General features: G+C 37.1%; 1 protein-coding gene across 2 annotated transcripts in view; it reads right to left on the bottom strand.

Annotated features, from left to right (window-relative positions):
- Positions 1-5,788: 5,788 nt before the first annotated feature.
- The window catches only part of pof1b (POF1B actin binding protein), a 37,827-nt gene continuing 26,985 nt past the window's right edge, over positions 5,789-16,630 (bottom strand). The window contains exons 9-13 of one of the 2 annotated variants that reach the window (XM_066645676.1): positions 15,672-15,791; positions 14,627-14,755; positions 13,872-13,942; positions 13,542-13,656; positions 5,789-12,361 (exon numbers count right to left, since the gene is read on the bottom strand). In XM_066645676.1, coding sequence (XP_066501773.1) covers positions 12,341-12,361; positions 13,542-13,656; positions 13,872-13,942; positions 14,627-14,755; positions 15,672-15,791 — 456 coding nt within the window. In that variant the 3' untranslated portion in view covers positions 5,789-12,340. The remainder of the gene's footprint in view (positions 12,362-13,541; positions 13,657-13,871; positions 13,943-14,626; positions 14,756-15,671; positions 15,792-16,630) is intronic. The other variant, XM_066645677.1, reaches the window with a different exon arrangement.

The following is a 16,630-nucleotide window of genomic DNA, read 5'->3' as shown; positions in this document are numbered from 1 at the left end:
TTAGAACTACACCATTGTCAGCAATCCCTCACCTGGCCAGCAGAGGTCTGCCTCCCGAGTACTTCAGCTGTTTCTATGCTAACTCTTCTTCTCCCTCCACCTACGTTTTTTCGGACTCCCCTCATATTCTCACCAAACACAGCAGACCTGTGCAAAGCATTTGTAGTAGCATGTCTACTGTTCTAGACCCTCTAGTGTGTTGAACTTTTGGACTCTGTTTTGCTCTTTTGTTTCCCTTGGTACTTTTGCTTGTGTTTGAAAGGATCATTTGTGTTGAACCTTTTACTCTGAATTTTGGATTGCTCTATTTAAATTAGTCTGCAAATGGATCTAACTTGACTAGCGAACAGAGTAATGGGAGGTTTATAGCTTTGATATAATCATCAGATGTCTGTCTCAAAATATAGCATGTATATAGCATATAGCAATATAAATAAGTGTAAGAAATATACTATAAATAATAACATTAATAGGGGCACAAAAGTAGTGTAACTCTCATATAGTTCCAGGATATTGGGGTTCGGGCCTTGCTTGGTGTGTTCTCCCTGTGTCCACATGGGTTCCCTCCGGGTGCTCTGGTTTCCCCCCACAGTCCAAAGACACATGTTCATAGGTGGATTGGCGACTCAGAAGTGTCATCAGCTGCAAGTGAATGTGTGACGGTGTGTCGCCCTGTGAAGGACTGGCACCCCATCCAAAGTGTGTCTCTGCCTTGTGCCTAGTGATTCTGGGTAGGCTGGGTAGTTTAGTCAGTATGTCAGATTGTGTACGAAATGCTTAACAATAAATTCTAATTATTTATTATATTTCTGAATACTCATTTATCAACCATAATTTCAAAAAAATTTTAAAAAATATATATTTCAAAAGTGAAAGTGGGAGAATAACTAGAACTATAGCTTTTAAGGAGTCATTCCTGACAAAAAGAGAATAGGCACAGATGAAAATTAGGAAGTCAAAGCAGCTGATGTTTGTGAAATCCTCTGTTAAATGTGGTTCCTGTTTAGCTTTTATTTCATTTTGACTGGTTATTAAAGAAATACAGTGTAGTCTGTGACTTTTGCATAGTACCACAGATAAACACAATAGTAGCTGTACACAACCTAGTTTTCTTTGTGTGATCTTGTTCATCGATTATTCTAACCCTCAAAAATTAGAAAAGCATAGTGGTGGAGGTTTACATTAAATTATATGCAATTCTGGTTTTTAAGCATTCTCTTCTTTGGAAGAGAAAAGAGAGGGAGAAGGGAAATATATCATCTCTGTAGGTTTGACCCAGCTGGCCTGCATGTCCCATGAATCAATATTAGTGGGAAATGGGAAAAACAGCCAGAGAGAGAGAGAGAGAGAGAGAAGATTCTTGATACAAACAGACACAACTAAATAAATACAGGGAAGACACTGGTAGAAAAGAGGGGGAGCCCACATACACATACACACACACACACAGAGAGAGAGAGAGAGAGAGAGAGAGAGAGAGAGAGAGAGGCAGATTTACACAGAACCCAGTGGATGACTAAACGTTACTGTTGGGCAATGTTCTTAAGGCTACATATAACATACATTCTTAAAAATTAAGGTGCTACAAAAGGTTATTTGAGTGATGCCATAGAAGAACCACTTTTGAGTCCATGAAAAACCAATATTGCTTAACATCTTTTTTTCATACAATCATAAATCTCTTAGACAAACATGGTTCCTCGGTGCTATGGCTCAAATAACCTTGTGTAGCACTTTTATTTTTTAAGGACAATATATGTTTGACCGCAGGCAACTAAGTTAAGAAGTTAAGAAGTGTTAAAAGTTTAAATTGCATGTCTGTGGTTTTGAATGGCCGATGTGGGTGTTATGTAGCTTTACGAATATTACCCTGCAATAAGTAGGGTTATCTGCTTGAAATAGGTGGTCAATGCCAAAGTTTGTAAATTTAACTTTCAGGACAAAATAACTCATACTGTGATATGTTTAGCTTATGTAGGTTTTACGTAGTCTATGTTTGAGTAAAAAGCCAACTGTACCTTGTTTGCAGTGGAAGTTTAACTTGTCTGTAAGTTTTTACACTGTTTTTATTAACAAAGAAATTCATTTGTAACTTAAGCTGTTCAGTTTTGTAGCGCTTTTAGTGTGCATTTCCTTTATGGAAAGCGAGCAGTCAGTTCCACCTTAAGTAATATATCAGAAATGGCAAAAAAATAAGCCAGTATTACCCACCTATGGTGCAGTAGCAACATCCTCAACTGTTTTCATGCTTTTCAAATTTCAGAGATCTCTTCACCGTCCAAACATCTCCAGATTCAGTTTCTCTGCTGTGGCTCAGCCAGCGACGTACACTGTCAGAAAATTTGTCACTGTAGTGGTACCTTTTGCTGTCTCTGTGGTGGTACCCTCAAGGGTACATTTCAGTAACTTAAATTAGGGAGCATAATTTGTGCCTTATTCTATTATAATTGTAGACTTAAAATTTGTGTTGATTTCATATGCCCCTTTTTATCTCCAGGACTTTTATTACATTTTTATATGACATATTTCTATAATGAAAGATTACAAACATATACCTATCCTTCTGAAGAAGAGAATGTAATGTACATTTAAGAAACAAAACTGGACTTTTAAACTGTGTTGTACCTTTAAAGGTACATTTACCCAGTTTGTACCTTTTTTCTGAGACTGTACAAAGAAAAAGCCTGAGCCATTTCAGACCAAGACCCTACGTTTCTTTCCCACTTACAAAGCCACTGCTGCGTACAAACACTGGACCTTTCCCAGTGAACTAACAGACAAGATAGCTAGCAAATGGTGAGGAAATACTCTCTGATTTTTATAAAAGATTGCCTTTGTTACCTAACATCTGTCAAATGTTATTTCAGTAAGTCAAAGTTGGCAAATTTAACATTCATTACAATGGCTGCTTTGAATACTACAGGGAAGGCCATTTATATGAATACACCTTAATAAGACAGGAATATGTTTGATGTGTCACATGACCATCTTCCCATTGAAAAAAACCAAAGTTGGATCCAAAATGGCCGACTTGAAAATGGTCACCACCCATCTTGAAATGTTTCCCCCCTCCCATATACTAATGTGCCACAAACAGGAAGTTAATACCACCAACCATTCCCATTTGATTAAGGTGTATCCATATAAATGGCCCACCCTGTATAATGAGCATTTATGTCAGTTTATATAAATGTTGATGTGCACAGGTTTTCCAAAATATGTCATCTTTAAAGGGCTTATGTAGTTGTCAGCTAGCAATATGTATGCTCTAGATCAAAAATTAACCTGTCATCTGACAAGTTGACATTACAAAAGACTCCTGCTGGCGTGTTGGAATGAGTAATATTAAATGATTGTCTGTTACCATGAAGGGTTTATGCAGGTTGCCCCACTGTAAAGTGTAACCAAAATCATACACAAACCAGAAATGTTAACATCATAATTTATGACCCACAGGAATAGGTGGAAATGGTTATGCCCATGTCATTTGTCGTAAGTGGGTTAATTCTTTCATTTATTATCTGTAACCAGTTCAGGGTCGTGTGTCATGAGTGGTTTTTGTAAAGTATTATGTAGCATTATAAACCCTACCTGACTTTATAGAGTTACGTATTAAACTGACAGACATGACAAAGTTGGCAAATGTAATCTTCAGGTCTGTTACTATAGGTGTTGAAAAATGTTTACGTAGGTCTATGTCTATTGTCTTTAAAGGTGTATGAAGGTGTTGTATAGCCCTATAGCCCAGCAGTTAAGTGTAACAGGAATAAGTTCATGACATCCTCCTGGGCAAGAATATTTAGGCGTATTGAGCAGTGGAGTGGTGGATATACATGATGGATGATTGTCACAACACTACACAAGTGTGAGAGACAGGGAGATGAAGAGAGAGAGAGAGAGAGAGAGAGAGAGAGAGAGAGAGAGCTGTGTCTGTAAACCCAATATCCTCTGTGGCCCCAGGGGCAGGGAGTGCATGACCAGTGCAGGAAGAGAGAGGCTGCATTATCCACATCAAAGCCCTGAATTATCAGCCATAATCAATGCCTTCCCATTACTAAGCCTGCTCGCCTCTCAACTCATACACTGAGAGAGAGAAAGAGAGAGAGACAGCTAGAGAGAGAGAGAGAGAGAGGGAAAGAGAGAGACACTTTGACTAAGCAAACTCAAGCCCTATAATATTTCCCTCTTTTTGGGTCTTGTTGACCTATTACAGCTGAGAACCAGAAACACGACATCATTATATGTAAGCCATTCACAGTGGATTAAAGAGCCCATATCATATAGTTTTCTTGCATTGTTTGTACTTTCCCCCTGAGGTCGACTTATAAAGTGTGCATGAGTTTTTGCTGCAAAAATAATGGGTCCTTATGTGAAAATTTCCCAACCTCTATCACAGGATAGTGTGTTCTGGTCTGATAGGAATTCTGGTCTGCAATACTCCTTGTAACTTTAGTGTTGATGGTTAAACTGTTAATGGGCTAAACTGTTGTTAGTAGCGGGTTAAAGGCAGCACAATACTGGGAACTACTCTTTTCTTGTTTGTGTACGTTCAGAAGTTCTGCGTCTTTTGAGCTTATTTGAGGAGTTTGTACGTTTAATGTCGCTTAAAGTTTTTCACAGTTTAAATTACCACAAAAACTCATTTGTAACTTCCGTTGTTTGGTTTTGTAGCACTTTTAGGAGTCCGTTCCACCTTAAGTAATCTGAAACAGCCAATATTAACACCTATGGAGTAGCAATAGAGCAAAGAAAATTTTCATAATGTTCAACATTTGGAGGTCTCTCTTTGCTGTTTCTCTTATGCGAGCAGAGAGAGAGGAAAAAGCCTAGCCTTCCAGGCCTAGACCCTTTGTTTTTTTAAAGACACTTGGGCTTCATAAACACATCAGACCTGTTTTTACTGCACAGACTAGAGAGCTAGCAAATGATACTTCAGATTTTATTAAAAAGTGTTATTAAAATTGCAAACATCAGCTTTAATATAAGTTATGTCGGTTGTGACATCACAAATTCAAACAATAAATGCGAGCTGTTTTGCAGTTTCATTTCCATTTATGGATTATATTGAGTTGAGAGTGAATGATAATGAATGTTAGTGAATTATTTGAAAGAAAAAAAAAAGTCACAAATCAACAGCATCCCTCCTTATTCCAAAGGTGGTCAGTCTGCCAAGAAATGTCCAGTGTGAGGCTAAATACAAATAAGTAACAGTCAAAAGCAGTAAAAATAATTCAAACTAAACACACGTTAACAAGAAATTTAACTGCTATTAAAAAACAGTGAGTTAGCATAAATTAATTTGACTGGACAAGAGATATTCCCAATGTACTTAATTTCTGAAACATCCTAAATGCGGTCTACTGAGGCAGTATTGTGAGGAAGGAGATGCTTTGCTGCCTTGCATTTCTCATACTCCTGTGTGTCGGCATGGTCGGCAGTACTTGTCAAAAGAAAATGGCAGAGGTATCAGCTATGTTGTGCTATGTTCCTGTAAAATGCTCAGTTAATTTTTAAAAAATGTAATTATTCTAGCTAGCAAACATTTGTTGGTTACCCAGCAACACTGTGATATTCCAATGACTAAAAATCGATCAAAGATCTTTTAGGGCATTTATCTTCTCAATAAACATGGTGCCTGAATAAAATTACTTATAATTCAGTAAGTACAAAAAGCCTTTTTGTTTTCTAAAAATTAGTAGATACACTATATTGCCAAAAGTATTCACTCATCCATCCTAATCATTGAATTCAGGCACACCTAGGCATGCAGACTACTTTAGTGTTTAGTGTTCTCCCTTTGTGTAGGTTTGGCTGTGTGAAACAGCTCACTGGTGTATGTGTGGGTGAGTGACTGGGTGAGTGTCCTAGCACACATTTCTGTTGAGACAAGAGACAGAAATCAAAAAGAAACAAAATGCTGCTGGTTCAAATGTGTTCTTTATTGGATTAATAAAAAAAAGTTTTTGTGTATCAATCTGTACTGGCGCATTAGAAACTGCTGTATATTACAGGAGAGTTAATTAGCTAGTTAAGATTTAGTATTTTTGGTCCTGGGCTCCCCACTACAGCATTCATTCATTCATTATCTGGGAGGAAACCGGAGCACCCGGAGGAAACCCACGCAGACAGGGGGAGAACACACCAACTTCTCACAGACAGTCACCCAGAGCGGGAATCGAACCCACAACCTCCAGGTCCCTGGAGCTGTGTGACTGCGAGACTGCCTGCTGCGCCACCGTGCTGCCCCCACTACAGCGCTGTCCTGAAATTAAGGGAAAGTTTGGAGTATTGATAGGGGGTTGGTGTGGGGTTCCTACACTCCTCCAAACGCAACAACAGAGGGTCCATTCTCCCTATTACAGATCAGCAGAGAATCACAGTAATTTTAAAGCTGTAATTTTAAGGTAAAAATAGTACGTAGTGTTCTTTTAACCATCCGAATTTCTGTAAATTAGTAGATATTGACTGGTTTATTGCAAATTGTCCTCTCCCTGCAGATTTTCTCAAGAACTTATTATTTTTCTTTATTTTCTACAGCCAAGTAATGATTTTGACAGAATAATGCTTTCTTATATATTCATTCATTGTCTGTAACCACTTATCCAACTCAGGGTAGGGGTGTGTCCGGAGCCTACCCAGAATAACTGGGTGCAAGGCGGGATTTACCAATCTACAGAAAATTTAGTATTTGGTGTAAAATGCAATAAAAAAAATGCAAGAATCTGATTTAATTATTGATTTTAAAATTTGAAATTGAAATTAAAATTTATATTTAACTGGAAAAAAATTACAAAGGAAATTTCAGTGTTTTCACTCAAAATTCTCAAAGTTGCAACAGATGCCGGTTTACCACTTTGTTACATCACGTTTTCTTTTAATTATAATGTTTAAAGTTAGGGAACTGAGGATACACCATAAAAGACTGATATGCTGTCAGCCCAGTCGAGCTGACACACTCTACAACATGCTGTTGTAGCACATGCAGAATCATGCCTGGCATTGTGTTGCTGAAACGACATCCGTCACAAAAAAGGATGTCAACTTGATGGTAATACATGTGTCTACAAATTCCAGTATTCTCCTTCATATCAGTGGTATCTTCACATGTATGCAAGTCACACTGGTACTGATGCACCCCAATACCATGACAAATTTTGGCCTTTGCATCTGCCACTGATAGTAGCCCTTATGATCCTTTTCTTCTCTGAAAGCTCAAAATCTGCTTTTCATGAAAACAAGCTGAAACAAGGACTCCACTGACAACAGCACACATTTCCACTGTCTTTCAGGACAATAGCCAAAAAATATGACAATAGTCCAATGTTTCTGCATGGAATTAAATGTATGGTATTACCATGACATAATAGTTTGAGGTTGCATCTACTGCAGAGACCGTGTGAAGCCAGAACATTTTTCTAAATTACTCCTAAGATTATGTGACTACCTTTAACACAGTTGCACAATGGTTTCTCATTTAATGCTGTCTGAAGGCTCAAAACCCATAAACATTCAACAACAAAAATCCCAATTTTTCTGGAAGCGGTGTGTAATTATTCAACATCAGTACCTGATACCCTTAAGGGCTGAAGGTAATGAAACCTTAATAGCAAATGTTCCAGTATATGACGTATTCACAAATGTAGCAGCTGTTACAACAGCGCTGTGGGCACTGCCTGTTAATGGGTTTTTGAAAGATATATTGGGCAAATGTGTCTCCAAACTTTTAAACATCTACAGTACATCACAGCATGGACAGAAACTTTCTTAAGTTCTGATTGACACTGGTAGCGTTGACTGCATTTTTAATAAAGGGAAACTGCATATGAATTAGAATGTTCATAATTTGGGCAAAAAAATCTCAATTCTTGCAGAACTGATTAAAAAAAAAAAAAAAAAAGTGGGCAAATGTCATCAGTAATGCGTCTCAGCTAAGTAATGCTTCTCATGGAACATACACTGAAACAAACTGTTACAGTTGTTACTATAATTATACAAAAAAACTGCAAAAAGACTGTACATACACATCGGTTTGCTACCAACTCTTTCTCAATAAATTACAAAATACAGTCTTGTGCATGTTAAAGTTATCCTGCATACAGACAGTTATTGTCTCAAGATGGGAGTGGCAGGACAGCCGACTGATCCCAGGATGTGAATGAATCAAAATGGTGGCCAGCCAAACATGTCCTTACCAGTTATAATGACCTCATTCATACAGATAAAAAGCCAGCTCACTTATTGGCCTATGAAAAAGAATGTATGAAGTTCTGGCGCCACTTGGTGGCCAGGAGTAACATAACTTACCAGGCATTAAGCTACGTGCTGAAATCAAAGAGCTTAGAGTCAGTTAGTCATTTGTACCAACAAAAATGTAGGAGGAAATATTTATAAAAGTGATTTATTGCATTTACTGTCCCTGAATGAATCAATTTTTGTTGTTCCATAGAGTGGGATTTCCACCTTGGGGTAGTACTTTGTTTAAAAATAAATATATAAATAAAAATATTTTTTAAAAGGACAGTATCTCTACATTATGAAAGTTTTATCATAACACAAAAGCAAACATATTTAGAAAATGACTTATCGCTCCTTTAAACCAAGACATGGTTTCAATCAGTCCTTTGCAAATGGATCATGGAACAACAATAAAAATCATTAAAATTGATTCACGCATGCCCAACGTTTTCATTTTAAGTACACACTGTCATAAAAATAGGACACTTTCTAACACAAAATACATGCAGTCAATGATGATCTGTGGTTGTGAATGGCAAATAGCCAAAGTATGGTTCATTTTACTGAGAAATCTATCTGTGCTTCTTCCCGTGAAAATGACATTCCCTGTAAGTCTTTGGTATTACAGAAGGGGAAAGTGACCTAAAACTCTGGATCCCCAGTGATAGTGGTGTTATTGTTCTTTAAAAGCAATTTAAAAGATAAAATAGGCTGAGAAAAATGCATTTCACATACATGTTCTTTCAGCCTTTATTCTGAAATTAAAGGTATTACAAAAAGTACTTTGTAACAGCTTCTATTCTTCTGACAAGGCTTTTAATAAAGTCATTGCTTGGTTCCAAGACCCCCTGTGGATACCCAAATGCACAAGTCCCTTATATAAAATGTGTTCAGATAAAACCAACGCATATGCACCCACATACTTTTAACGTCTCTGTATTATTTATAATAGCAAATAAACTGTAAATTCTATGTAAAGTCAAACCCCCTGTCCAGAAAAAAATGGGACATTTTTCTAAAATACAATAAAAACATGAATCATAACATGGTTAACAGATTCAGGGAACACAGAAAGTCTCAAATTCTAAATATATTCACTTTTTATAAATTCCTGAGGATGTTTCATCACAATCTGCTAGCTCTCCAGTCTGTTTACGTGCTCAAAGCCGGTCTAATGTGTTTACAAAGCCCTAGTGTCTGTTAAAAAATTTAAAGAAAGGGACTTGGTCCGATATGCTAGGCTTTTTCTCTCTGTTCTGTTCACTGAAAAAAATGCATCTGGAGTTGTTTCGACAACAGAGAGACCTCCAAACTGAAAAGCATGAATGAAGATGAAGACACTGCTCTATTCCTGCCCCATAGGTGGGTAATAGTGACCTATTTTCGTTCTTTCAGATTACTTAAAGTGGAGCTGACTCTAAAATTGGGAGCATGTTAATAACATGAGAGTAAACACAGACCAAACATGCTACAAAACTAAACAACTCAAGTAACAAATGAGTTTCTGTGGTAATTCAAACAGTGAATAAAAGCTTTCAGATAAGTTAGACTTCAACCACATACAAACAGTAATTGTTTTCTCAGTCATACCATCACACCTTAAAACACACTGAGATCCTGAATGTAAGCAAACCACAGAGAACAGCACTTTCCCAGAATCGCTGATGTTGACTTTAAATAAAGCTTCAAGAGAATATTTTAAAATAATAGATTGTGGGAGTTCAAATGAGAACGAGGCGAAGTTGATTTTTAACCAAAAATCCAGAGGAAAACTTTATTTTTTTACCGCCAAAAAGAATCACCACTCTCCACTCTAAAGAGCCGACAGGGAGCCGACTCACCGCTATCAGTGAACCTCAGAGTCCTCTATTCGGTCCAACTTAAAGGGCCCGTGTCTGTGTGTGAATATTGTTCATGAGTGTTCAGTAGTCCCTACAAGATTCTTGTTTTTACCGCATTTTAAATCATGTCCCGCATTTTCTGTAAATATATATATACTTTCATAGATGTTATACTGTTTTGTTTAGGGAATAATTACACAATTTTACAAGAAGAATGTCTGTACATATTCAGTAAAGATGCAAACATTATAAGCTTAGCTACACATAACAATGGACATACTGAAAAAACTAGTGCCTGAGAGAGACACAGCAGCTATCTGCCTACTTTTTTCACATGGGTTCAACATAATGCATTCAGGAATATTTTCTATCTGCAGTTGAATAAATCTGTAGATTCTGAACCTGCAGAAACAGAGGGCTTACTTTAGATGTTAGAACAGACACTTACTGATGTTGGATGATGAGTTTTGGATGAACAATAACACTCCACAGGCTAGTGTATTGGGGCTTTATCCCCTTCCAGCCTTTTGTTTTGTTTTGATTACCATTTTTCAATTTCTCTTTAACCTTTTGAATTATTTCCTGAAATAAAATATGAAATAAGCATCTTTTGTTAATACACCTTTAAGACAATCAGATCTGTTCTGTATGTACTTTGTTCAGAAAGTAGTCTGAACAGAAACGCTACAATTAACTTCAATGTGAGTGGGTGGGGTAAAGGCTGAATATGAGGCTATGTAAAATAAGTTGGTTTTTGTGATATGAAAAAAAAACAAACAATAATATAAAATAGCTGCATACACATTTTATATATATGTACATTTGGGAGGGGATGATTAATACATTTGGAAGTTTTAACTGTGTTCATGCTACATCAAACTCTTCATCAAACTCATTAAAGCGAGGAACATCTGGATTTATATATGTTCCTTTTATGGCTATTACTTGCTAATTCTTCTTAATCTCTGATAACACTGCAGGGATGTGTCATTGTCACACAAGAATCTTATTACATTTTTGACAGAAAAAGAACCTTGGACGTGGCCATTCACCATCCAAATGCGGTTACAAACAATAAGTTAACGTCTTAGTAAATCAGTGTAAAACTTTATTACTATGCATTTCAGGAATCGCACAGCAATCTAACACCTTTATCATTGGTAAGTACTGTGTTTGAACAACTACGGCAGAGATAATTCAGCATGAATATGATTTAAAGATCTGTAAATTGTATAATGTGATTTTTGATTTGTACTTTACTTGGAGGGATGGTCAGAAATTTGCTTTAGCTGCCAGATTGCTGGAATAAGATGGTTTTAATTCAGTTAGATGTCTCTGTATAAAAAAAAATAATAAAATAAAAATAAAAAAATACCTCAACCAAGATATTAGATGCCAATAACTGCAGCCGGTGAAATTCTGAAGCCAAAACACCCCTCTCGCTGTGTTACTGTTAAAAACACTAGTGGTTTTCCTCAACCCAATGTTTCAATTTTAATTCTGTGAAAGGAAAGCCAATTCAGTGCCACATGCAACTTTAACCACCAAAAATAAAATAACAGTCCATTGCTGCATAACATTCCCCATCACCAGCTTACATTAACCTATACCTACACACCCCATTCTACAGCAGTATTTTCTGAAACAGAAAGAACAAACTAAAACAAAATACACAGTAAAAACAAGGCACAATGGTTCATAACCGAAGGACAGTAACCAAGGCAGTTAACCATAGTCCGTTCATCCTTACATGTCACATTACCAATATCACCATATACTGTCACATTACAGTGCACACTGTCTGTGCTTACATACATGCTTACAGCAGTGCTGACCAGAGGCTACTAGGGTTGTGGTGGCTCAAAGCATTCAAGGAGGCCAAAGCAGTATAATCACTACCAAGACTGTCTTTAAAAACCCCAATCCAGTTTCCTACTGAGCTATAACAACTTAGCTTAGCCATTGTGCAGCTAAACGCATTAGCAGCTCTCTAATCAGCGTTAAGCAGTGCATGTGCTTAAATACATTTTTAGATGATGCTGTTGTTGAAACAATCTGGGCCTCCACACCCTTAATACCACAATCGCCACAATAAGGATGGAACCACCACCACTCTACAGAGCCCTGGACTAACGGGAAGGAGCGCATGCAGGGAACGGGGAGGAGGTATGAAGGAGAGAGTGAGCGGTGGGAATGGTTAGAAAGGTGGGGAGAGGCCTCTGGATCATCTTCGTGTTCATTCCTGTCAGAGAGAAGCATTTTCTTTAGGGTGTGGTAATGATTTCCTGCCCAAAACAGAACAGAACACAGTGTTCATAACAGTTTTAACAGAACTGCAGCATTTGAGTTCTGGAAAAAAAAAACTTAAAATTCGTATCTCATGTCCTTTAGGTATCCAGGTATCACTGTGGTGAATTTAAAAACAAAAATGCTTTAAAAGCCTGAAATGTTGGTCTACTCATTAACTTATGAGTTACATTATTTAGACACTGTGCCACAATGTTGTCAAGCAGCATTTTCTAAAGGTGAAAAGCATACTTTGTTTAATAATCCACACACTCTGAGATAGGCCAGGAAAATTGGCATTAAGTTAAATGTTGCTGTTTTTCATCTAGATTATGTTTATTACATATAAACTCTAAAAGCCTAAAACGGCTTTTCAGTTTACAGACCAAATACTTGTTGTGATCCATTTCTTACACATTACATTCTACAAACTGATCATAGGACTGTGGTATAATGTGCATTCTCTCGATGCGCCCAAGGACTGAGCTGAAAACAGTTTATATATCCACATAGACTTAGGTTGCCTTTGCTTGCTATAGGTGGGCAAACCTTGCCCTCTAGTGTTGAGTAAAATGGATCTGCAAAATAAGTTTGAAAAGCTACTCTATATCTGTTGATAATGGAGGACTATAAGGCAAAAATATAACATGTTAATACTTCAGCACATTCTCAGTACAGTGCAATACAAAGATTTGTCATTCCTGGTCAAACAATGTATTCTGTAAGTGGAATTAAGTCATACTCTAACGACAACAAACTCCAATATGCTTCTGTTTGAATTACCATCAAAAAGAGGGAGAAAGTACATGGGGCACAGAACATTTTTATTGTCCTTAGGGGTCATTTGAACAAAATGTTTAGGAACCTTTTAGCCTAAAGTTTGTGTTTTTCTGGAATATAATAATTGCACCCTAAACTACAGGTTTAAAAATATAAGACTGAATGTGTCCTATACTGCTGTATTTTTTAAGCAAACTTTTACCGACACTTATATTATCCTGATAGATATACATCCCCAATGGAAAACTAACATATTTTCAGTTTGGAACCCATGACCCTATTTAATGAAAGTATTGAATAATGATCTGGCTGCCAAAGCTACTAATATCTCTAAGATCATTTTGGCCCAGGGAGATTCAGAGTATTTCAAAATGCATGTCCAGTGACAGTGCCCAGTACCTGTTTAATCATCTCTCCTGTCCTCTCAATGATGATGGTCTTGGCCTCCTTCACAGGTGACGTGATCTGGTAGTCATCACTCAGAAGGCCTAGTATAGGATACTGGTTCCTGTATCTGGATTAGTGATTAGAGAGAGGCCGAAGCTTAAAGTGGATCACTGACAGAGTCTGAGCTATATTAAATTTAGTAAGGTTAGTTCAAAAGAAAGCTAAAAGGATTTAATATCTTCCATCCAAACATGACATCCTCCAATGTACTAACCTCGTACACCCACATATCCTGAACCCCTAGCCCCCCCCACACACACACACACACACACTCCTGCTCACCTTTTGGTGATAGTGGTCTTGGTGACATTCTTGGAACTTTCACTCTTCTCCTGCTGAAGCCGTCTGATCTCCTGTGGGCACACAACGGGGCTTCAAAGGTCAGAAGCGATAAGATAAAAGAGGCACTCCCCTTCTAAAAGGGGAAGAGCTGTCAAAAACTGACCTTTGTTAAAGTAAATAATTATGGGGATATGATGTGTGAAAAGTTGTTATATTCTGAAAATGTTTAGACGTGTATTTAATTAATTCTTTAATTTACTATATAATATTAACTGTATTGTTTTACATTGTTATTATATACTGGTTATTATTTTTATATCATGTTACCTTTTCATTTATTGTGGATTATTTTATAGTTTCATGTTTCTGATTTTTGTAATATTATATCATATTCCTTCTGATTTTATGCATTTTTATCCTTGTACTAAGTATCCTACTTCTAAGTATTTTGAGCTGCATTATATATATGGGAGGGATTATACACACAAATTATTATTATTATTATTTTTATACATTTAATCAGCTCCACCGAAGGTATAGGTTCACTTTATATTGCTACAAATAAAGACTATTAGATCTGCTGCTCTGCATACATTTAGTTAGCCCTCTTTGACTCACTTCTTCAAATCTTCAGGGCCCCATGATTTGGGTGATTTGGTATGATGTGGATCAGACACAGCAGTGCTGCCAGAGTTTGTAAACCCCTCATTGTCACAGTATAATGTGCATAACTTTTAATAGGATATGCCTCTGACCTCCTCCTGGCGTTTGATGACAGACTCACGCTGCTCCAATTTGGTTAGCAGCTCTGTAATCCTCAGCTGCAGGCTCTTGTCACTGGAACGCTCTGTAGTATACTCTGTCTGGATCCTCACCATTTGACTCTGTCTCACAAAAACAAGGAGATATTGGGTAGAATCTTTCCAAAATATCTGTGCACATCTGAACCAGTGTCTTTACAATGCAGCAACAGAGCACTACCACTGTTTATTACCAAATATGACAGTCAAGCACAGGCCCTTGACTTTTGTGTTGACTCTATTTCAACATTCCTGTATGTGTGTGTGTGTGTGTGTGTGTGTGTGTGTGTGAGAGAGAGAGTGTTTATTGCCCTGTGAAGAACTGGCGCCCCCTCCAGGGTGTGTTCCAGCCTTGTTTACTGTTAATTTTCTGAGCACTCTGGCTCTTGCTTTGTCACCACTGGAACTTGGATATGACTTCACAGCCTCTCACCCTCTCATCAGTAACCACAACTGTCCACAAGTCCTCATTAAGGGTTTGTGGTTGTGGCCATGGCTTACAATTGACTAGAGGTTGATTAGAGAAATACTGCCTCAGTTTGTCTCTGAAAGCTCTAAAGCATTTTAGGGAGGGAAAAAAAAATAACAATACAAAAAAGCAAACATAGAAATAGTCAGTGTGGCACAAGTCGATATACCATGGCAGATCATGACCCTTCTTTTACCCTCCTCAAGCAACACATCAGCACAAAGCAGGCGTCAGTTAACTTATGTAGGTTTAGACCCTTAAGCAGATTTAGGCAGATCTAGTTTTCTCCAAATGTGCACAGTCATCTAATGACACTGTGTAAAGTACAGCTCAAAATCGCAGTGGTCACAGTTGGCTTGAATGTACAGAATTTAATAAAGAGAAACTGGCAGTAAGTAAAACACAAACACTTCTAATGAGAAATGTATATGTTCTACACTTCAAACACTGTTCTGATAAACTCATTTTCCTTACTACATTGAGATGCCCAAATAAATGTCTCAGGGTGCAGAATTTCTTGTGTGGTCTCACCTGCAGACTTTTTACTTCTTTCTCCTTCTCCTCCCTTAGAGATTTCAGCATCTGCTCATAGTGTCTGGACAGCTCTTGTGTCTTAGTGTTCAGAGTGGAAGTACTGCACTGACCCTCCAACTGAAACACACATACACACACCTTGTTATCAGTTGTCAGGATGTGAGATCATATGTATGTTCATATATATGAAAATAAAAATATGACATGAACATATATGTTATACAGATATGTTACAAATGTTTGAAACGTTCAACTCAGAAAATAAATAGAAATTGTGCTAAAATTCACATAATTGTATAGATGTACGCATCTATAATAAATAACAATGTGTCCCAATGACACATCCCCAAAATCTAACCCTTAGCCTCAATTCAGTTTCAAAAAAGAAATATTTTCACAAAATTCACACTCCAAAACAGACTATAAAGACAGACTACCATCTTGTGGCTTTCCACCATACAATTCCTTACTTTCCTGTTTTTGCTTATGTTCTTCATAACACAGTCAGAAAATAAATACAGGCAATTTTTATAAAGATCTAACACTGTAAAATTTAAATATGAAATAGTTTAGAAACATCAAAATTTACTCCAAATATTTGCAACTAAAAGTGTAAAAATATGCTTGAGAGACCAGTAACAAAAAATACAATAGGCCTTTCAGGGCTGGTTTTAGTGATTTTAAGTGTGGTTTTGTTGGTGATCTTCCTGGTATAAACGGCATAGTTAATACATTCTTTGTCATCATACCTGTAATCCATATATAAACAGTTTTAAAGTACCTTAAATAACCGTAACACTACATCCTACACAGCACAACAGAAAGGATATGCTTTATAACGATGACAAATTTCAAAATGATACCCAAAGTTCTAAGTATATGTGATGGAACTGATTCAGCATAGATCTTTACTTAAGGCCTCCACTACTCACCCACAAGGCTGTTTCTACTTGTAC

This window comes from Hoplias malabaricus, chromosome 15, assembly GCF_029633855.1.
Source record: "Hoplias malabaricus isolate fHopMal1 chromosome 15, fHopMal1.hap1, whole genome shotgun sequence".
In the NCBI taxonomy this organism is placed as follows: domain Eukaryota; kingdom Metazoa; phylum Chordata; class Actinopteri; order Characiformes; family Erythrinidae; genus Hoplias; species Hoplias malabaricus.
The sequence above is the reverse complement of the archived record's forward strand: the minus strand, read 5'-3'. Positions and strand labels throughout refer to the sequence as shown.